Below are 23,751 nucleotides of genomic sequence, written 5' to 3'. Positions count from 1 at the left end.
GCCTGTTGGCAAGCTTTATATAAATGGAATTATATGATACGTATTTTTTTCTTTGACTTCATTTTCTCAGCATTACTTCATAAGATGATCTATGTTCTGTATAGAACTGAATAATTCTTATTGAAGTGTATGAATAGACCACAAATTATTTACCCATTTTACTTTTGATATTTGTTTCTAGTTTGGGACTATCACGAATAATGCTGCTATAAACATTCTTATACGTGTGTTCTATTGAACCTATATATGTTGGGTAGATACCTTGGAATAAAATTGGTGGAATAAAATATAAAATAGTTTATATTCAGGTTTACAAAAATGCGAATTGGTTTGTCCACCAACTGTATGAGAGTTCCAGTTCTTGCACATACTTGGCAACGTGGTCTTGTCAGTTGTTTTTAATGTTAGCCATTTTGGTAGATATATGTTATTACAGTAATATGGTTTTAATTTTCATTCTCTGATGATCAGTGAAGCTGAGTACTTTTTCATACAAATTATTCATTACATTGCTTTCTGTAAATTGTATGTTCTAGTCTCTTGCCAATTTTTCTGTTTGGTTGTCTTTTTCTTAATGACTTCTAGGCATTAAGTTAGGCACCTAATTTAACATGCACAGCTATCAAAATCTAAAGCTTCTAGGCATTAAATTAGGCACCTAATTTAACATGCACAGCTATCAAAATCTAAAGCTTACCAGTGTTAACTGGTATTAACTTGTACTGGAATTAAAATAAAATAATAAAACAATAATCATTGTCTTTCATACAATATAAAGCTTATGAGTATGTTTGTACTCTTTTACTCATGACCCTGAGATTGAGAGTCGCATGTTCTGTAGACAGAGCCAGCCAGGCTCCTCTGTTTTGCACTCTTCTAAGACAATGTGATCTTAGAATGTTCTAACTCCCATTACCTGTCTTCCAATTTATGTATTAATTGCCCTGTATTTTGGTTCTGTTCTGTTTTAATCTTACCAATTGATACTTTAGGCTCCTATGTTTTGTTGAAATCCAAAATCTAAAAAAATGTTTAGAAACCAAAACTTCAGTGTATGTTGACCAAAGATTTTTCTAGTGGCGAAACCTGCCCTGAGTGGACATGAGACTGCATAGTCTTGAAAAAAATCCCATGTATTCAAAGTGCTGAAGCCTAATTTGTGACATTTTTAAAGTTTATTTTGTTGAGACAGTGTGAGGAGGGAGGAACAGAGAGATGGGGGGGGGGGTGCGGGAGTGTGGGTGACTGAGGATTCAAAGCATTCTCTGTGCTGACAGCAGTGAGCCCAGTGCGGAGCTTGAACTCATGAACTGAGAGATCATGACCTGAGTTGAAGTCTGACACTCAACAGACTGAGCCACCCAGGGGCCCCTGTGACTTATTTTGAGAGAGACTGTAAGCAGGGGAGGGGCAGAGAGAGGAAGAGAGAATCCCAAGCAGGCCCCCCGCTATTAGCATAGAGCTCAGCATGGGGTTCCATCCCCATGACCTCATCATGACCTGAGCCTCATCATCCTCATCATGACCTGAGCCAAAATCAAGAGTTGGATGCTTAGCTGATGGAGCCACCCAGGTACCCCAATATTGTTATTTTTATAAAATTCAAAAATTTCTTAATTTTGAAACACATCTGGCCGCAAGACTTTATCCATAAGGAATTGTGGGCCTATGTTTTATAGCCAGTGTTTAGATTTATAGATTTACTTATATATTTATGTATTTTTGCTCACCATTCCTTTGCATCTTAAACTTGCAATTTGGGATCCTTTTCCAGAAGGAAGTCAAGATTTATTGTTCGTTGGTTGCTATTGGTGGTAAACTCTGTTTTGTCTGAAAATACCTTTTTTTTTTCACTTGTGTTCCTGAAATTTAGTTTAGTTTTACCAGATATAGGAGTTAAAACTGTCCATTGTTTTCACTTACACTAAAGATAAAATTCCAGTTTTCTAAGTTCTAGTGTTATCTGACTTCCATTGTTACTTTTAGGCCATCAACCTAATTTCCATTTCTGTGTGGCTAATCTGTCTTTTCTCTCTAGTTTTAGGATTAAGCTCTTTTTAAATTGATGTTCTGTACTTTAAGTTCAGAATTCTTTTTATTTCGCTGTTTGGAATTCATTGAATTTCTTGACCTGAGGATTGATGTCTTCAACAATTCTGGGAAATTCTCAAGCATTATCTGTTTAAGTGTTGCCTCTTATTCTCCTTTATGTTCTTGTTTCACATTTTCTTTTTTTTTTTTTTAATTTTTTTTCAACGTTTATTTATTTTTGGGACAGAGAGAGACAGAGCATGAACGGGGGAGGGGCAGAGAGAAAGGGAGACACAGAATCGGAAACAGGCTCCAGGCTCTGAGCCATCAGCCCAGAGCCCGACGCGGGGCTCGAACTCACGGACCACGAGATCGTGACCTGGCTGAAGTCGGACGCTTAACCGACTGCGCCACCCAGGCGCCCCTTGTTTCACATTTTCATCTCCATTTCTCTGTTATATCCTGGATAAATCCTTCAGGTTATTGTCCTAGGTACTAATTCTCTCTTCACCTATTTTAGTCTGCTACTTAATCTATCCATTGAGTTTTAAAAGGTTTTATTTATTTATTTATTTAAAAAAATTTTTTTTTCAACGTTTATTTATTTTTGGGACAGAGAGAGACAGAGCATGAACGGGGGAGGGGCAGAGAGAGAGGGAGACACAGAATCGGAAACAGGCTCCAGGCTCTGAGCCATCAGCCCAGAGCCCGACGCGGGGCTCAAACTCCCGGACCGCGAGATCGTGACCTGGCTGAAGTCGGACGCTTAACCGACTGCACCACCCAGGCGCCCCTAAAAGATTTTATTTAGATAAAATTTATATGCTATAAAATTTAACCATTTAAAGTGTACAATCAGTGGTTTTTAGTATATTTACCTGGTTTCGTACCCATCCCCATAATCTACTATTAGAATATTTTCATAATCTCCAAAAGAAAACGTGTACCCACTAGCACTCTCTGTTCTGACACTTCACTCCACATCCCTCAGGCAGATAACTAGTCTACTTTCTGTATCTATAGACTTGCCTGTCCTATTACATGAAATGTAAATAGTATCACATACACTAGTTTTTTTGTGACTGATTTGTTTCACTTGGCATAATGTTTTTGATGTTCATCCATGTTACAGCATGTGTCAGTAGTTCATTCTTTTTTATGGCCAAATAACATTTTATTATCTGGACACATTTGCTTACCTCTTCATCAGTTAGTGGGCATTTGGGTTGTTTCTTTTTGGCTATTGTAAATAATGCTACTATCAATATTTGTGTACAGGTTCTTATGTGGATATGTTTTCACCATCCATTGAGCCCTTAATTTTATTTAATTTATTTTTTAATGTTTCATTCATTTTTTGAGAGAGAGTGAGCGAGCAGGCATGGGGGAGGGGCAGAGAGAGAGAGGGAGACACAGAATCCAAAGCAAGCTTCAGGCTCTGAACTGTCAGCTCGGAGCCCAACAGGGGGCTTGAACCCATGAACTGTGAGATCATGACCTGAGCCAAAGTCGGATGCTTAACCAACTGAGCCACCTACGTGCCCTTCATGTTTACATTCTTACTGTAAAAGAGTCATAGTATAAAAGTATATAGTGCAAATAGAGGTGTCTTCTTTCTCCTCCATTTCCACTGCTAGTAGGGTACTACTGTAAAATAGTTGGATATGCTTCCTTTGGACCTCTTTTGTATACATTTATATAACATTTGTACAATCTGTTGCTTTTGTTTTAACATAAAGGAATTCTATGTATTTTGAGACTTGCTTTTTCTTTTTTTTTTTTAATAAATTTTTTTAAAACATTTATTTATTTTTGAGACAGAAAGAGAGCATGAGTGGGGGGAGGGGCAGAGAGAGAGGGAGACACAGAATCCGAAGCAGGCTCCAGACTCTGAGCTGTCAGCACAGAGCCTGCTGCGGGTCTCGAACTCTCAGACTGCGAGATCGTGACCTAAGCCTAAGTCAGATGCTCAACCAACTGAGCCACCCAGGTGCCCCTAGACTTGCTTTTTCTTCATCAGTATATTTTGAGGTTCTTTTGTTAGTACACATAGTTCTTAATGGTTGCATAGTTTTATTTCCATATGCCATAATTTGTGTAAGTTAGCTATTGATAGACACATATATTTTTTCTGGATTTTGCCTTTGCAAATAGTGAATTGGTCAACACCCTTATTAATTTTTTAGACATGTACTAAGGCAAAAACCATTATGTGCCAGGCACAGTTTTGAATGCTAGAAATACACAGAAATAGACACAATCTGTGCCTTAGAGTTGCTTACAGTTATATAAATCCTATAAGGACATAATTGGGGGATCTGGTACTATTCTGAATGCAAGAGAAGATAGATTTTTATCACAGTGGGTATTGAATGCTATTGTCTTCTGAATAAGTTCTCATTTGGTCCTTATTAATTTTTAATTTATCTTTCTAGATTCTGATAAATGAAATTGTTGCCTCCAAAGGATAGAACTTCTTTTCTTCTAGGGTTTATATTTGCTTCTGCCAGTTGCCTGGGCATTACTTCCTGGACTACTTTGATTAAATTCTTGTCTAAGGTTGTAGGAATTCATACTGAAAATCCACGTGGGTGTCCACTTGAGGTTAAGACATTTCGTGGAAGAAATTTTTTCTTCCTCCGCCCATTGCTGAGTTCAAAACAGGCAAATTTCTATGCCTTTCTCTTACTCTTACACTGCAGAGTCATAGTCTTCTGTTAGAAGCCTCACTTTCTGGCCTTGCCCTCCTTGGGTTTGGTAGAAATCCCCAAGGCGAAATCCAACCATGATCCTTTTATTTCAGGATTCCTACACTCACTTTTTGTTTGTTGTTTTTTGTTGTTGTTGTTGTTTTTTATAGAATTATTCAGAGTCTCTATTCTGCCATTGTGCTGAAAATGAAATTGTTTAGTTTTTGTAACACATTCTTCCTTTGGTTTTCAGTTTATCATGACCGTGGTTTCTTTCTGTGCCCACTCCTCTCCTTTCAGGCACTGCTGTACCCTGAAAGCATGTAGAAGCATGAAAGCATACAGTTTTTGTTTTTTTTTAGACTGTGGCCTCTTTGTAAGAAGAGGAATCTTTAAGTCTTGTCGCTTTTTGCATTCCAATCTAATTTTTGAAAATGTTAGTTTAAAATAAAGAATGAATACCTCTATTTGTTGGAGGCTTTCCATTTCTGAAAAGGGGCAAGAGTTTCAACAAATACCTATTAGGAACTAAGTCTGTAGAAGTGTATTTAGAATTCAGTAGGAAAGGAAATGTTTCCTTAATTTGCATGAATCAAATTCTGCTTCATTTTACAATAAGGTAAAATCATTTCATTGCTTAGCCTCTCACCCTGAAAGAAGAGAGATAGCTATTGTTATAATTGTTTAATGTTGTTGGGGGGAAAAATAGTAGTTGTTTGATAGTGTAATGATACTAATGTGTATAGTAATCTTATTTTTATTCCATTGTGTTCCCCTATTGTTAACCTTCCACCTGTTGGTTGTTGGATGAAATGAGAGAAAAACAGTGTTGGCCATTTCATGTACAGTTGCATTGGCATCCACTGACATTTATTTCTACATTTTTTAAAATGTTTATTTATTTTTGAGAGAGAGAGAGAGACAGAGCATGAGAAGGAGAGGGGCAGAGAGAGAGGGAGACACAGAATCCGAAGCAGGCTCCCGGCTCTGAGCTTTCAGCACAGAGCTGGACGTGGGGCTTGAATTCAAGAACCGTGAGATCATGACCTGAGCTGAAGTGGGACACTTAACTGACTGAGCCACCCAGGTGCCCCTATTTCTACATTTTTAATGTTTTCCTGTCTTTATATTTTTCCCTACCCTAAATAAGGTTTTTTTAATCCTTTATTTTTTTTAATATTTTGAGAGAGAGGGCATGTGTGAGTGAGGGGCAGAGAGAGAATCCCAAGCAGGCTCTGTGCTGCCAGCTCAGAGCCCAGCGCAGGGCTTGATCACATGAGCCGTGAGATCATAACCTGAACCAAAACGGAGTCTAGACACCTAACCAAGAGTCTAGAGCCACCCAGGTGCCCCTAATTTTACCCATTAGAATATAGGCATACCTCAGAGATCCTGTGGGTTTGGTTCAGACCACCACAATAAAACAAATATCACAGTAAAATGAGTCAGATGTATGTTTTGGTTTCCCAATGTATATAAAAGTTGTATTTACACTATGTTATAGTCTGTTATATGTGCGGTAGCATCGTGTCTGAAAAAACAATGTGCATAGTTTAATTAAAAAACTGCTAAAAATGCTAACCTCCATTGAGCTGTTAGTGAATTGTAATCTGTTTTGCTTGTGGAGCTTCTTGCCTGGATGTTGATGGTCATTGACTGATCAGGGTGGTGGTTGCTGAAGGTTGGGGTGGCTGTGGCAATTATACGAAGTCAGACAATGAAATTTGAAGCATTGATCAACTCTTCCTTTCAGGAATGATATCTCTGTAGCATTTGATGCTGTTTGACAGCATCTGAACCACAGTAGAACTTCATTTAAAGTTGGAGTCAATCCTCAAACCCTGCCACTGCTTTATCAACTGAGTTTATGTAATACTCTAAGTCCTTTCTTGTCATTTCAGAAAGTGACAGCATTTTTACCAGGAATGGATTCCAACTGAAAAAAACACTTTCTTTGCTCATCCATATGGTGCAACTCCTTATCTATTAAAGTTTTATCATGAGATTCCAACAATTCAGTCACATCTTTAGGGTCCACTTCTAGACCTTGCTGTTTCCACCACATCTGCAGTTACTTCCTCCACTGAAGTCTTGAACCCTCAAAGTCATCCATGAGGGCTAGAATCCATTTTTTCTACATTTCTGTTAATGTTAATATTTCGACTTCTTTCCATGAATCATACAGGGTTTTTTTTGTTTTTTGTTTTTTTGTTTTTGAGAGAGAGAGAGAGAGAGAGAGAGACATTCCCAAGCAGGTTCTGCACTGTCAGCACAGAGCTTTATGTGGGGCTCAAATCCATGAGCCGTGAGATCATGACCCAAGCTGAAATCAAGAGTTGGCTGCTTAACTTAGTGAGCCACCCAGGTGCCCCAAATCACACATGTTTTTAATGGCATCTAGAATGGTGAATCTTTTCCAGAAGGTTTTCAGTTTACTTTGTCCACATGCATCAGAAGAATCACTGTCTATGGCAGCTGTGTATTTCTTTTTTTTTTTTTTAATTTTTTTTTTAATGTTTATTTATTTTTGAGACAGAGAGAGACAGAGCATGAACGGGGAGGGTCAGAGAGAGAGGGAGACACAGAATTGGAAGCAGGCTCCAGACTCTGAGCCATCAGCCCAGAGCCTGACGCGGGGCTCGAACTCACGAACCGCGAGATCGTGACCTGAGCTGAAGTTGGACGCTCAACCGACTGAGCCACCCAGGCGCCCCAACAGCTGTGTATTTCTTAAGTAAAGACTTGAAAGTCGGAATTACTTCTCGATCCTTGGGCTGCAGAATGGATTTTGTTTGCTGGCTTGAAAACATTAATCTTGTTGCACGTCTCCATAAGAACTCTTGGGCGATCAAGTACATTGTCAGTGAGTAGTATTATTTTGAAAGGAAGCTTTTTTTCCCTGAGCAGTAGGTCTCAAAGTAGGCTTAAAATATTCAGTAAGCCATGTTGTAAACAGATGTGCTGTCATCTAGGCTTTGTTGTTCCATTTACATTGCACAGGAAGAGTACATTTAACGTGATTCTGAAGGGCTCTAGGATTTTTGGAATGGCCAATGAGCACTGCCTTCAACTTAAAGTCACTAGCTGCATTAGCCCCTTACAAGAGACAGCCTGTTCTTTGACTCTTTGAAGCCAGGCATTGACTTCTCTCTAGCTATGAAAGTCTTAGATGGCCTCTTCTTCCAATAGAAGGCTGTTTCATTTCCATTCAAAATCTGTTGTTTAGTGTAGCCACCCTTGTTAATTACCTTAACTACATCTTCTGGATAACTTGCTGCAGTTTTATATCTCTTACTGTTTCACCTTGCACTTTCATGTTAGAGAGACGGCTTCTTTCTTAAAACCTCGTGAACCAATCTCTGCTAACTTCAAATCTTTCTTCTCAGTTTCTTCACTTTCTCAGACTTTACAGATTTGAAGAGAGTTAGAACCTTGTTCTGGATTAGGCTTTGGCTTATGGGAATTTTGTGGCTGGTTTGATCTTCTATCCAGACCACTCAGACTTTGTCCATATCAGCAATAAAAGGGTGTTTTGTTTTCTTACCACTCAAGTGTTCACTGGAGTAGCACTTTTAATTTCCTTTAAGAACTTTTTATGTTGCATTTACAACTTGGCTAACTGGTACATTTCATTTGATGATGTATTCTTCAGATTAAACAGTAATGTTCACTACAAAATGACCATAATAGCAACTTTTTTTTTTAAATACAGTCATACTCATCATCCTTAGCTGTGTGAAGAAGAAAGACTGGAATTAATATATGACTGTGGGCATTGATGAAAATGACAATAGCTGAAGAGGCAGAGATCACATCATTGGGATGAAACTCCATGGTTTAGCACTGTGCTACACAGAGTATGATTTGTAGATGTTACTGGGCCATGCTTTTCATTTAATGAGGACTTGCAGAAATTACTCCTAATTTCTCCAGTTTGTTTCAGTGAGACAGTATATTATGGTTTAAGAGCATGTGAAGGAATAAATGTTTGCCACTGTTAATGCTAGCCCTGAAGATGAGTATGGTTAAACAAAAATAAAGTGATATATTCAACAAAATAAATAAACTCTTTTGCTAGGTAATGCAGGGTGGGCTTGCGGAGAGGGAAACAGCAGATGAAGGAGAGAAAAGAGGAGAAAGGAAAATAAGATGTCAGTGAGTAGAAGTTAGGTATTGTGATAAGTTATTGGCAATGAAAAAGCAGATGACAGTAAAAAAAAAAAAAAACAAGTGGAAAACAAGGATATCAGACTATCACAATTTGCTGCAGAGTTAGTTGGGCTTATAGATCTTATTGTTATTTAAGGCTGTCACAATAATGCAGTCATTGTTAGGCTAAATTATGTTCAGTACACAATGGCAGGGCTCTTTTAGGATAGAGTTTTGCCACACTTAAAAAGTTTTTTGGACTTCTGAGATTTTATGTATATATGTATTTTATGTCTATATAATTTGTTTTAAGTTTTTATTTTAATTCAATTAACATAGTATTTTATTACTTTCAAGTGTATAAGATAGTAATTCAGCACTTCCATACATCATTCTGTGTCCATCATAAGTACACTCCTCAATCCCTGTCACCTATTTAACCATCCCCTCAGTCCCCACATTAATTTAAAAATTTTTAATATTTAAAAGTGTTAGTCTTTGTATTTATCCATTATCTCATATCTTGATTATGCCAGGGAGGCATATGGCATATTCAAGCTTGATTTAACATTATGAGTGTATATTTGGATAGCTTTGATATTTTGAGTTGGGGGAAATGGAATAGGACTGCTAGAATACAGTGATTACAGTTTTAAAGTGATTATCTTTTAAATTGCTTTTTTCTCTTTTGTATACAAACTGGCTTGAGCCTTCCAAGGGCTTTACATCTCGTGAAGTTAAGAGTAATAATAAATGTGTCTATTCTTCACTATGTTGACTGTTTTGTGTTTCCACAGTTCACCTTTGGTGTGAAGCAGCTTACTGTAGTAATTCTTGGGGAAGTAATAGTGGAGAGAGGGTATGTTAAGCTCCAGAGCAGCCTTTTAATACTATATTAATTTCTTTCTTCAACCCAGTACTGTAGTAATAAGCCCCAGTCATAGGGGAGAGTAAATCTCAAGAATAATCCCTCACATGCATTGAGTTGGAAAACATTTTAGGAACTGAACTGGTGTCACTGTAAGTACAGGGTTACAAGTCCTAGGCTGTTGTAATCTAGAGCAGAGATTCCCAGCTGTGGTGTTATGACATACTGGAGTGTCCTTCAGTTTTGTGGTGTGCTCCAATACCTTGTCATTGATGATAGTTGCAAAATTTGTCAGTGGTTTTCTTAATACTCCCCACCCCCAAAGGTAATAAATTAGAATGGATTCATATCACTTTGAACCATTTGCTTTTGTGAGGAAGGAAAGAAAAGGAGGTGCTGGCTGGACTACTGAAGCCAGAGCCACTGAACAGCCAAATCAGTTTTTTTGTTTTGTTTTGTTTTGTTTTAAGTAGGTTTCACGCCCAACATGGGGCTTGAACTCACAACCCTGAGATCAAGAGTTGCATGCTCTATTTGCTGAGCCAGCCAGGTACCCCAAGCCAAACCAGTTCTGAAAATGTTTAATCATTTCTCTCTCAAGGTATTTAGATGTATCAGGATCTTTCTTACTGATTATGTAAATCCATCTGGATCTCTTCAGAGCTCAGATTCCTGTGTGTTTTTCAGACTTGAGCCAACATAAGATGATGGCTTAGTTGGGAGTTTTTCAGGTTTACTCTAGATTTGTGGTGCTTCCAAACATTTAGATTCTGGACCTGACCATTTTTGATGAATGAGGTGAGAAAAAGAAATTCTTTTGCTAGTAGCCTTAGGCCTTTTTGTCTGGGAGGACAAGATGTCTGTGCGCTTTTATGCAAATTCTGGAAAGAAAATGCATGTTTAAAGAGTGACTGAAATCATGTATTTTTGGTTAGGTATTAAATATTGAGATAAGAATCATTTTTGGCATATTAAATTTATTCAGCAACTTAATTTTTATTTTTCAAGTAATTCTGGTATTTAAGTATTAGGAAAATTAAACTTTTATTAATACAATATTCATAGATTTTTAAATGCAGTTTTTTCATATTTAATCCAAAATGAAGATATGTCTTACCAGTGGTGTGTTACTATTCAGTTGGCAGTAGTCTTCTTTTTCCAGGGTTATATAAAATAATGGTGCATCTTAAGACTGATGATGTTTCTTAGATTCAGAAAATGATGATACATTTGCAATATATGTAATTAGTTTTTCCATATCCTCACCAATTAAGGTACAGACAAGGGTGATATTTGGCCAAGAACCATTGCAAATTTCTTGGCTTCTTCCCCTCCCAGTGGTTTCAGGGTAGTTCTGCTTCTCTGGTTACAGCTGTTACCTTCTGCAATTAGTTTCTATTATCTTCAGTTATTTTAGTCTGTAGCTGCCATTTTCAGCACTGTATGGGAAAGCTGGCCATGTTGCCATAATGGTTTTCACAGCTGGTGGTATCATCACTTTTGCTAGTGTTTCTTATCCACTTTCATAATACTTTGTCTTCAATGATAGGAGGAGCTGAATGCTTTCCTCATGTGATAATAGCTTTCTGTTGATTGATACTACATGGTGTGATCTCTAAATAGATCACTAGCTCTTTACATACTCAAGTAAGTATGAACTCTTGTTTATTTTTACATCAAATTTTTAGGTCCTTCTCTTTTAGCTTCTGTGTCCGTGTTCAAGAAACTTAGGGCTAGTTTCTTTGTTGTTGCTTTGTTTTGTTTTGTTTTGTTTTGTTTTGTTTTGGAGTATACCTCATTAGAACCAATTTCTTAGATGATCCAAAGGACCCTTGAGGGGACTGACTGCTTATTTAAAGACGTGTTCTGCCTTCTCCAATGAATTATTGTTCTGAGAATACACCAAAGGATAAATTCCCTGTTTTGTGAACCATCCAAATAGACAAACCATTTGACCTTCCATTCTTTGTATGTTTTTTTTTTTTATGTTTTGATTTTAAGTGCATGGGTGAATTATTACTTTTATTAGTGGGCTTAGTAAATATGCATTAGCCCCCAAAAGGTTGGTCATGCTTTATCTCTTTATTGGCGGTGATGTGGATGTGTGCAAAGTAGTTTAAGGCCTAGTAACTAAGACATTAAGGGGCTGGCATGAATTGTCTTTTTATGTAGTGACTCACCCGCTCAGTAAAAAAAAACTTTTTATGTAGTGACTCACCCCCTCAGAATGTTTTAGATTCTGACCTGTGATATTGAAATGGAAAGTGGGTTGTAGATTATAACCCCTTTTCATGAGGGGAGTTTGGAACAGAGATCCTGCATTATCTGTTGCTATATAACAAATTATCTCCAAATTTAGTAATTTAAAAGAACAAACCTTTATAATCCCATGTCGCCCAAAGGGTCTGGAATCAGAGGCTTAGCTGTATGGTTCTGGCTTAGAGTCTGTCTTGAGTTTGTAAGCAAGATATTGGCCTGGGCTGCAGTCATCTGAAAGACTGGCTTAGGGTTGGAGAATATGCTTCCAAATCATACATGGTTATTAGCAGGAGGCCAGTAATCTTAGCATGCAGGCTTCTGAATTAGGCTGTTCACAATATGGCAAGTGATTCTAAAGAGAATGACCAAGATGTAAACCATATTGTTTTATAACCTAATCTTGGGAGTGACATACCATCATTTCAGCTATGTTCTGTTAGTCACACTGTTGAATTTTGGTACAGTGTGGGAAGGAACTACACAAAGATGGGAATACAAGAAAGCAGAGTTAATTGCAGATTCTCTTGGGAGTTTGGTCATCACAGGTCTTTTTCTTTGTGGACATGTAAGAATTAGTGTCAGGGTGAGGAAAACATTTCTTTTTTCGTAGCACTCTTAATCATTATGTTCAGGAGACATAAGGGATAATGATACCAATAAAACTCTTCTTAACTTACCTTTATATCCTTATGTTTCAGTTAGTACCTGTGCAAATTGCCTTATATATCCTTGATTTGATAACAGGGCTTTAGTAAAGTTCTGTGTAAAGTTCTCAAGATCTGCAGAATTTCTACAGCAGTGTTACCCAAAATGTGATTATTGAAACAAGACTTTTCAGAGATGCTCTACACTAATGGGTTTCCATTACTTTTGGAAACTTCTTTGTTATCTTCTTCTCCTTGGAGAATCAATGTAGAAGTCTCTGAGAAGTCCCGCATTGAAGATACCAGTTTTTCGTTGTTGGCACCCAGTGTTCTTAATTCACTTGAGGAGCACCTGGGTGGCTCAGTTGCTTAAGCATCCACCTTAGGCTCAGGTCATGATCTTACAGTGGTTCATGAGTTTGAGCCCTGCATCAGGCGCTCTGCTGTCAACACAGAGCCCATTTCAGATCCTCTGTCCCCTTTTCTCTGCCCTTTCCCCACTTGTGCGTGCGCTTGCTCTCTCTCTCTCTTTCAAAAGTAAACATTTAAAAAAATAGTAAAATAAAATAATAAAAATTTACTTGATCAGGGCACCTGGGTGGCTCAGTTAAGTGTTTGACTTCAGCTCAGGTCATGATCTCGTGGTTCGTGAGTTTGAGCCCCGCATCACATTGGGCTCTTTGCTGTCAGCCAGAGCCCGCTTTGGATCCTCTGTCCCCCTCTGCCTCTGCACCTCCCCCTCTTCCCTTCTCCCCATCGCACGTGTGCATGCTCTCTGTCTCTGTCTCAAAAATAAACATTAAAAAAATTTACTTGATCATTGAATCACTGTATTATATACCTGAAACAAATAATAACACTGTATGTTAAATACACTGGAATTAAAATTTAAAAACTTGAAAAAAAATATACTTGATCATATAACCTACATTTGTTAACATAAGTGGAATAAATTAAAAACCTTGTTCTAACATAGAATTTTATCACAAATATAATTCTTTATTCAAAACAAGTCACTTAGCTTTATTTCTGTATTTTAGATACTTAAAATTTTTCTTAACTGCTTTTCAATTTGTAATTATTTTGCATTTTGGAAGGCAGCTGAGATCAGAAATTGCAAGTAGTTGATACCTTATTTTCATTTTACTAGCAATTATGATACTGCAGGATCTAAGGAAAGATTTCATTCTTGGCCACTTTAAGAGCCATTTAGGAATTTAGAATTTTTTTTTTTTTTAACATTTAGTGATTTATTATCGATGTTTTTCAGCATATTCTAGACCTGGGGATGCTGTGATCAAAAACATAGTCGGTCCTCATTGTGAGGCGAGAGCCAAACAAATGTAGGAGGTAATTGCAGAAAGGCCACAGAGACCAAAGTAAAGGTGTGGTAGTCCACAGATACCTGCTTGTGGGCCAAGTGTGTGTGCCTATTAATAAGTTCTTTTCCAGTGATTCTCAACAGAGAAGGCAGGAGGTTTTTTTGTTTGTTTGTTTGTTTGTTTGTTTGTTTTTTATTTCTTTATTTTGAGAGAGAGAGAGAGAGAGAGAGAGAGAGAGAGAATGAATCCCAAGTAGGCTCTGCACTATCAGCACACAGCCAGACGTGAGGCTCAAACTCATGAACGGTGAGATCATGACCTGAGCCAAAATCAAGAGTTGGTCACTTAACCGACTCAGCCACCTAAGTGCCCAGAGAAGGGAGGAGTTTTCCAATCTGTAGTGGTATTGGATGCTGTTAAATTTACTTAAAGGCATCATAAACTGAAAAGGTCTAGAAATATTTGTTAGTGATACTTGATTGTCCAGCAACAGCACAAACTAGCTTTTAAGTAGAGAATTGTTGAGTTCTGAACAGATACCCATTTTGGTCTACTTTATTCCAAGAAAAGATGCTCATTAAGAGTATTTATAATGTTACATGAAATAATTTCTAATAACATGGGTTATTTGATTTTTAAACCCATAAGTTGCAGGCTTCTATGGTTTTTGTTTTGCTTTGTTGTATACTGATAAAGAATGTCCACTAGTGATAACAGAAGAGTTGAACAGTAAAAACTTATAAACAAGAATGTAAATACATAGTCATTTGGGTTATGTGGAAAAATAACTGCATATCTTGGGCCCAGATATGTTATATTCTGATATTGATAGTTTAAATTATGTGCAGATACCCTATTTAAGAAAACAAATATGGGCTGTAAATTGTAAATTAAATTATTTAAAATGTTTTCAAAAGGCTTTTTGCATGAATGGTTACTTGTATAGTTTCTCTGAAAAGCTTGCATGTCTGGAATGACACCTTTTTTAAGGATGATGGAGAACTGTGGTTTTTACAATTGGAAAGCAGTAAAGGAAACAGTGCTGAAACTTTTAAGCATTAAAAACCTAGGCTGAGATCTTGTAACCCCAATGGAGTAACAGTGAAGTTTTGTAGGTAGCTGGCTGCTCTTCATAACCACTTTACAGCATCAATGTTTTCAAATATATTTGGAAATCTTTTGATTGTGAATTATGGGACAAGCAATTAAAACTTTGAGAGTGAGGCATATATACAAGGTGTAAGGGACTTGAAAAGATATGAGCCTATGGAGGAAATTTAATCAAGGATTTCATTCTGTGTAGAAGGATATTTACATTGTCATTTTTCTTAAAGTACAAATTATTATTGATACTCTTTTCTAGAAACGATTGCAGAAAGAACTGTTGGCTTTGCAAAATGACCCACCTCCCGGAATGACTTTAAATGAAAAGAGTGTTCAAAATTCAATTACACAGTAAGTAGTTAATTTATTATTATTATTATTACTTAATGTTTACTTATTTTTGAAAGAAAGAGGGCACACATGCACACGAGCCGGGGAGGGGCAGAGAGAGAAGGGGACAGAGGATGTGAAGTGGGCCGACAGTCAGATGTGGGGCTTAAACTCATGAATCATGAGATCATGACCTGAGCCCGAGCTGAAGTCAGATGCTTAACCTACTGAGCCACCCAGGTGTCCTGGTAGTTAATTTTTGAAGTACTTACGTGTTTCATTTATTATTAGTGTAATGTATGAATATATACTTACTTTTTTAATGTAGAATTTTCATATTTAATTCCACTCTCTTCTATCAAGAGATAAACAAATAGATCTTATTCTATGCATTTATATATACAATTTGGTGTTATGTAATATCATATACATTATATATAATGTATCATTTGTAACCCTTTGTTTTTTAAAACCATATGTTTGATTACTAATTTTTTTTTTTTTTTTTTTTTTTTTTTTTTTAGTGTTTATTTTTGAGAGAGGGACAGAGTGCGAGCAGGGCAGGGGCAGAGAGAGAGAGGGAGACAGAGAATCAGAAGCAGGCTCTGGGCTGTGAGCTGTCAGCACAGAGCCCAACACAGGGCTCAAACTCATGAACCATGAGATCATGACCTGGGCCGAAGTCAGACGCTTAAAACAACTGAACCACCCAGGTGCCCCTGATTAGTAGTTTTTAAAATGTCTCTTGCTAAGAAGGCAGCATTTAAAAACTTAGGTCTGTCTTCATTTATGAAATGATCTTCCTCTTAAATAACACAATTTGGCATGAAGTTGTTTATCACAGTTTTCAAAACCACATGTAAAGGTTTAAAGAGAGTAATAGTCAAGAGGTGTCTCCATCCCATGAACACAGTAGTTGCCCTGTACAGAAGGGTAAATAAATGAATGTCAGACCCTCAACAACCTCTTTTAATAGATAAGAAACTTCTTCATGAGGATGAAAAAGTGAAGCATGAAAGGAAGACACAGAAATATTCTAATTCCCCTCCTTCCTTGGGAGTAAAGAAGTGAAATCTTTTCCCAGATACAATACCAAGAAGGGTAGAGAGATATGTGTCCTCTTGCATAAAAATGAGCATTTGAATTAGTTTGAAACATTTTCAAGGGTATCACTTTAAGTCTCCAACCCTGTGTAGTCTATTTTTTACCACTCCTTTGATTTAATATTTTATTAGACAAGGGTAAATGTTCTGAAATTGGGGGGGGGGGGTAGTGGTGGAATTTAAAATAATGAACCCTCTTCTTAAAAAAAAAAAAAAAAAACTCCAAAAACATAAAAGGGATAGGAGGCAACAAGATAAAAGTATACTGTAGACCAAGTTGTAGGGCAAATACTTAGTGATAGTCTAGGTCCAGAGAGCAAAAGTGACCAAAATTCATGGACTAGGGCACCTGTATGGCTCAGTCAGCCAAGTGTCTAACTCTTGATTTCAGCTCAGGTCATGATCTCATGGTTCATGGGATCAAACCCCACTGTCAGCAGAGAGCCTGCTTGGGATTCTCTCCTTTCTCTCTCCCCCTCTTTCTCAAACAAACATGTAAAAGAAAAAAATTCATGGGCATATTTATCTTTTTAGAGAAACAGTTTTGGTTATCTTTGACTTTGATACTTGAGTCAGTACTTAAGACAGAAGTCAAGCCTTTTAAGAACAGGGATATGAAGAATGGATCTACTGATGGTTGGATGGATATTGATGTTTGAAAATGTAGTGTAGATTTCTATCTCTGTAACAGTCATTTTAAAACATTGCTGGGTTCGCAAGTATTTTTAGGTTCCCTGCAAAACTGAGCAGAAGATACAGAGATTTCTCATATATCCTCTGCTCTCACAAACGCAGTCTCCCCCATTATCACCATCTTGCTCCCAGAGTGGTATATTGGTTATAATTGATGAATTATGATTGACACACCATAATTACGCAGAGTCTGTAGTTTACATTGTAATTCATTCTTGATGTTTCTAAGGATTTGGGCAAATGTACAGTGACCTGTATTATCATTATGGTATCATACAGAATGTTTTCATTGGCCTAAAAATCCCCTGTGCTCCAGCTATTCATCACCTCCCCCAACCACTGATCTTCTTACTTTCTCTGTAGTTTTCCCTTTCTCAGAATGTCATATAGTTGGAACCATACAGTAAGTAGCCTTTCAGATCTCTTTTACTTAGTAATATGCATTTAAGGTTCTTCCATTTCTTTTTGTAACTCTCAATTGATTTTTCATTTCCATCAAACAAAATTTGAAAATGGAATGTATGGCATTTGTTCTGTATAATTATGTGATTTTTTTTTTGTTCTGTATAATTAAACAGAATATATTCCATTTTCATTGGTAATAAGTGCTTCCTCTTTCAGTCTTTTTTTGGTGGGGCAGGAGGACTACACAACACAATGATTTATAAAATGTTAATGGAATGTTCTGCATTAAAAAAAAATTTTTTTTAATGTTTATTTATTTTCGAGAAACAGAGTGCAAGTGGGGGAGGGGCAGAGAGAGAAGGAGACGCAGAATCTGAAACAGGCTCCAGGCTCTGAGCTGTCAACACAGAGCCTGACACGGGGCTCAAACTCTGAATCATGAGATCCTGACCTGAGCCGAAGTCAGACCCTCAACTGACTGAGCCACCCAGGCGCCCCTGTTTTACATTTTTATAAATGGTAACATTTGTATCAAGTAATTATACCATATTATATCATAACTACCAAAACAGCAGTGTCTTTGTTGCAGGATAAACCTGTCATTTAGGTTTGTCAGGCAGGTTTTTTTTTTTAATAATTTATTGTAAATCAATCACAAAAGTTTTATATCTTTATCTTCCAGGATCTATAAATACTCTTAAAAAATTCTATCTTAAAATATGTGTTTAAATGGGATAAGAATTATAATGAAAGCACATTAAGCTTTCTGGAAGACAGTTTGGTGGCATATATTAAGATATTTAAAAATGAGAGTGTCATATCCTTTGACCTAAGAAATAAACCCATGCTGTCTTAGGAAGGAACAGAGATACAGAAAGATTAGCCCAGGGGCACCTGGTTGGCTCATTCAGTAGAACATGCCACTCTTGATCTCTGGGTTATGAGCTTAAGCCCCATGTTGGTGGACATAGAGCTTATTTAAAAAAACAAAATTAACTTAGAACTAACTATACTTCTTTCAACGTTACTATTTCTGGGGACAATTTGGAAACAATGTAAATATCTATAATTGGGAAATGGTTTCTCAGTGAAATGGCATCCCCTGAGTTACAGCTGATAGCATGAAACACAAAGATTTTGTATAGTCCTAATTACCTGTGAAAATCCTTAGAGAGGCAATATTGGTATGTATCCTGTCTTAATATATCCAACAGAGCTGGTTTTTCCTCCAGAAGGGAATAGTTGGTTGTTTTTTTTGTTAGTAGGAGCTATGAATGCATGAAAAATACCTGTCTAAACATTAGAATCCTAGAACAATAGTTATTCACAGGAAGTTAAGAACTGAAACTTCTCCCATATTCATCCTCAGAGGCATGTACCCATAATTGGAATCATAAACACTGGTGATTTGAATGTATATAATTTAAGTGTGCACATAATTCAACTATTAGATGTCAATATCATAGATAAAGAAACTACAAAATGACTAGAATGAAACGTACCCCCAAAATTTCAACAGTGATTATCTTTGGGTGACTTTTGTTTATTTATACGTTTCTAAATTTTCTGTGGTGAACAAACATGCATTACTTTTTTAATTAGCAAAAGTTATTTAAAATTACCCTGTACAGTGTTGAAAATTATGCCTTCTTTGACCGATCTCACCCAGGTATTGGAAGGATTACTGAGATATTTGCTTAGCTATTATTTAAAAGCTGTGTTTGGATAGATCACATGTAAATTTGTGGTACATTATATCCTAAAATTTGCCTTTAAACAGAAAGAAAGGGCACCAGGAAGTCCTCTGATTTTTCCTTGGAATAATCACTGCATAGTGGATGTCAAGATAGCTAGAAAGGACCCAGTTTTTAAAGAGAATAGATTTTTGTTTTTAATGCAGTTTATGCATTATACATTTTCTGAACGTTTTTATTCATTTTTGAGACACGGAGTGTGAGTGGGGGAGGGGCACAGAGAGAGAGAGAGAGAGAGAGAGAGAGAGAGAGAGGGACACACACACACACACACACACACACACACAATCTGAAGCAGGCTCCAGGCTCTGAGCTGTCAGCACAGAGCCCGACTTGGGGAGGGGTGGGGGGGGCTCGAACTCACGAACCATGAGATCATGACCTGAGCCGAAGTCAGACGCTTAACTGACTGAGCCACCCAGGTATCCCTGCATTATATTTAACTTACTGCGTACTGGTTCTAATATCAGGAAAGTGCTATGCGATTTATCTTTCCAACACTTTGAGATGAATATCTATTTTCAATGAAATTTTAACTTGTTTTTAATATCAATTTTACAATTGAAATAGTTCAAACAAGAGAGGTAAAACAGCTTACTCATGGCCACACAGCTAAAGGACAGACCTGTGTAATTTCATGATAAAATATTGGCTCTTGGCTTATATTTTTTATTGCCATGTATAGTATTCAACACGCATTCTGAAAATGAATAGCTATGTTCTTAAGGGCCTGTATGTGTTAGCTGATTGCTTTCAGAGAGTAGGCACATTTATTATTTTACATACTCTAAAGTCCATAGTATATGGAATCGTGACTAGAACCCCAACCCTGTATTCTCAATATTACTTCCTTTTGTTTCCCTGTACTTAAATACATTTTTATACCTAAAAAATTTAAGAGGAAAGGAATTGGCCAGAGAGGTAATTAGGAATTCATTCTTATGACTGGTCCATTTTTGCTTCGCAATGTGACCCTATCATCTTTGCCACCATAACCCTTGTTCTACTCCTGTTCCTCCTTTTTTTTTTTTAAAAGAGCAAGAGATAGGTGTCTGGCTGGCTTGGTCTGTAGAGCATGCGACTCTTGATCTCAGGGTTTTAAGTTTGAGCACTATGTTGGGTGTAGAGATTAATGAAAAATAAATTAAAAGAGCAAGAGATAAGTGTACAGACTATAATTATAAACAGATTTGTATTCATGATTGTTATATGTGGAAACAAAGTATGCTTGTAAAGAGGCCATAGAAATCTCTTCTAAGTTTTTAAATTTTTTTTTTTTTTTAACGTTTATTTATTTTTGAGACAGAGAGAGACAGAGCATGAACGGGGGAGGGTCAGAGAGAGGGAAACACAGAATCTGAAACAGGCTCCAGGCTCTGAGCTGTCAGCACAGAGCCCGACGCGGGGCTCGAACTCACGGACCGCGAGATCATGACCTGAGCCGAAGTCGGCCACTTAACCAACTGAGCCACCCAGGCGCCCCTCTTCTAAGTTTTATTAAACAACTGAAACATAAGACGCAAAGGAAAGGCATATAGAGCCTTGAATAGCCATCGGAGTAAGTGGACTGATGTCAGCTTAGCTTCTTTTTCCTGTTTAGTCTTCTCTAGAGTACTGATGAGAAGATGTGTCTAACGGCCATGATTCTCCAGTCGTTGTTGATATCTACTTCCACCATTGTTTCTAAAATGACATCAGAAAGGCAGTTCATTTGTTTCATGTTATCTATAAAGTCTTTTCAGTCATTGCAGAAATAGTGTTTCTGCATATAATAAATAGTGTTATAAAAATACTGTTCCTGCATATAATAATTTCTGCATAAAATAAAGAGCACAGGCTTTAATGTCAGCACACTTGAGTTGGGTTTTATTTTGTGTTTTTAGACCTGGGTTAAAATTTGGCCCTGTCCTCTGCTAGTTGTCTGACTTTGATCTGGTTAAATAACCCTTGAGTGTCAGAGAAGGGAATAGGGCGAGGGAGTTAATGTGCAGTAGGATGAAACGTGCTATTGCAAGCTAATGCCTGGCATAGAGGAAGTCTTCAGTGTTCTTTTCTCTTTCTCATCCCAATTCCTCTCATCTGAAGTTTTTAATTTTTTTTTTCCTGTTCTAGGTGGATTGTAGACATGGAAGGTGCACCAGGTACCTTATATGAAGGAGAAAAATTTCAACTTCTATTTAAGTTTAGTAGTCGATACCCTTTTGACTCTCCTCAGGTAACTGCCTTGCTTTTTAACATTTTATTGTGTTTTTAGATTATAGCAAAATACTAAATTAGTGACTTTTTACTAAATACAAACTTAAAAAAAGAAATCCATTATAATTATGTAAATAGATTTGTTCCTTTTTCTTATTTGTAATATAATCAAGATCTTGGGAACATTTACTGTATTGAGATTAGGACTTTGCTTTTGTACTTCTAAGAAGTTAACATTGTTCTTATTCATAGATGTTAGTGGAAAAGGGTTTGGAAATCTAACCCAGGCCCAGGGGTTGTGGGAGAATTTAACATTTTGGAATACCTGGAGGCACTTAATCCTAAATAAGATGACAGAATAATTGTGAGGAGGCAGTGCTTTGTTGAAAGGAACACTTTCTTGATTTTGCATTAACATGCTGTCTTTGTAGGCTTTTAGTACTGTAAAGATAGAACATATTACAAGATGTTGAATATCTAAACATAAGCCCTAAATCTGATTATTATAATTTGAGGCACAGTTAGTTTAGGTAATGGGTTAATACTTAGACAAATGATAATGGTGATAGAACTTTTTTGAGAGCTGTTTAACTGGTGAATGATTAATCCTTGGAAGTTAGAGAAAAGGAGACTCCAGGATGGCGTCCACATTGCTGGCTTGGAAGATGGGTGAATGAGTTACTAGTGGCAAAATGTTAAGACTTAATGCCAACTGTGTCTCATATTGCTGGATAATGAGGTTATGGATAATGAAATTTCCCAAATACCTAAAATTCAACATTTGAAGTGCTAAAATATGTTATTTTTGAGGAAAATCATATTTTATTGCCACTTTAAATAGAATATACCTAACAGTGCTCTTGGCCATGTAGGGGTACAGATGGAAGCCAGTTATTGTATTGTGCTATAAATAAAGAGGTCATTGTTTTAAGGCACAGAATTAAATGGAACTGGACTCCTTGAGTGCTACAGTTTTTTAATGTGAGCAGAAAATTAAGATAAGCTTATTTTTATTATTTCATAAAAATAAAGCCAAGAGTAATGACCTTTAGGCCTCTATAATAAGCACCTGTAGACTATGATCAGAAACCAAAGCAAACATCTTCTTTCTCTCTAGAAAACCATCTTCACCTTTTGTTGCCTTTTGGCTTATCAGCATCATTTCAGATTGTTAATGCTTAAAGGCAGTGTGGTCTCAGGTATTCCCTTCTCACCTTCAACTTGTTCTACTTCACTTCAGCTAAGTTTGTGGAAGGTATATGAAGGAAGAATGTGATTTATGAACTCCAAAATGTTGACTAGAAGGATATTGGAGAAGGCTTACTCCAGGAGCCCACAGATTGTTTTATCATGTTTTATCAGAGGAAGATAATATTTCTGTAAATAGGAACCAAGGCAAAAGTGTCCTCTAAACTCTCTCCTCAGTATTTAATTCTAAATCAAATATCACTCTGCAGCATCATTTGGATTTCATCTTGAATATTTCTGTAAGTTAGAACATATATAATGAATTCTATCATATCTCCAAAATATTTTTTGTCCTTCCCTGGTTTGACTTCTGCCCACTTTTCTGATTCTTCTGATTTGGGATTCTTTATTCACTACCCCCGATACTTCTCACTCTTTTCTGTAATGTCTTCAACCATCTTAAGCGGCTAACTCCCAGATCTACAGTTATGTGTACAACCTCTTCCTGAGGTTTAATTTCACACCCTTGTTGGATATTGCTACTTAAGTACCTCCAGATGTCTCAAATTTAACACTTTAAACTCAATCTTTTCCAATAATAAAATAAGAAAAAAAATTTTTTTCCTTGGGTTATTGTCCATCTGTCTGCTTTTGTTGAAATTCTTTTCTTCACCGTTAAATGCAGCTTTTGAGGTCCTTTTGCAGTGCTTAAGTCAGTCCCTTCTTATCTTACAGTCCGTGGTGTACTCCCAAGTTTCCATCTTTCATGCGGGCTATTATGTAATAGCCTCTAGTTCTTTCCACCCCCCACCATCCTTTGACAGTGCTGCTAGATTTCTCTGAAGGCGCAATTACCTCATTGGTTTGCACAGACACACAACACTACCACCACTATACAACAATCCCTATCCTCCTCCATAAAACTTCTAATGCTTCTTTATTTTCTGTGAAGTCAAGTCTGAAAACTCTTTAGCTTAGTGTTCAAGTACAAACTTAACCATTTCAGCCTCACATT

General features: G+C 36.9%; 1 protein-coding gene across 2 annotated transcripts in view; it reads left to right on the top strand.

The window, feature by feature from the left end:
• UBE2W (ubiquitin conjugating enzyme E2 W) overlaps positions 1–23,751 on the top strand; it is a 75,088-nt gene that overhangs the window by 25,340 nt on the left and 25,997 nt on the right. For both annotated transcript variants that reach the window (XM_043601211.1, XM_043601212.1), the window contains exons 2-3: positions 15,327–15,418; positions 21,465–21,567. In XM_043601211.1, the coding sequence (XP_043457146.1) occupies positions 15,327–15,418; positions 21,465–21,567 (195 nt within the window). The remainder of the gene's footprint in view (positions 1–15,326; positions 15,419–21,464; positions 21,568–23,751) is intronic.

The sequence above is a fragment of the Prionailurus bengalensis genome, chromosome F2 (genome assembly GCF_016509475.1).
Source record: "Prionailurus bengalensis isolate Pbe53 chromosome F2, Fcat_Pben_1.1_paternal_pri, whole genome shotgun sequence".
In the NCBI taxonomy this organism is placed as follows: Eukaryota; Metazoa; Chordata; class Mammalia; order Carnivora; family Felidae; genus Prionailurus; species Prionailurus bengalensis.
Note: the sequence above shows the minus strand (reverse complement) of the source record. Positions and strands in the feature narration are given on the sequence as shown.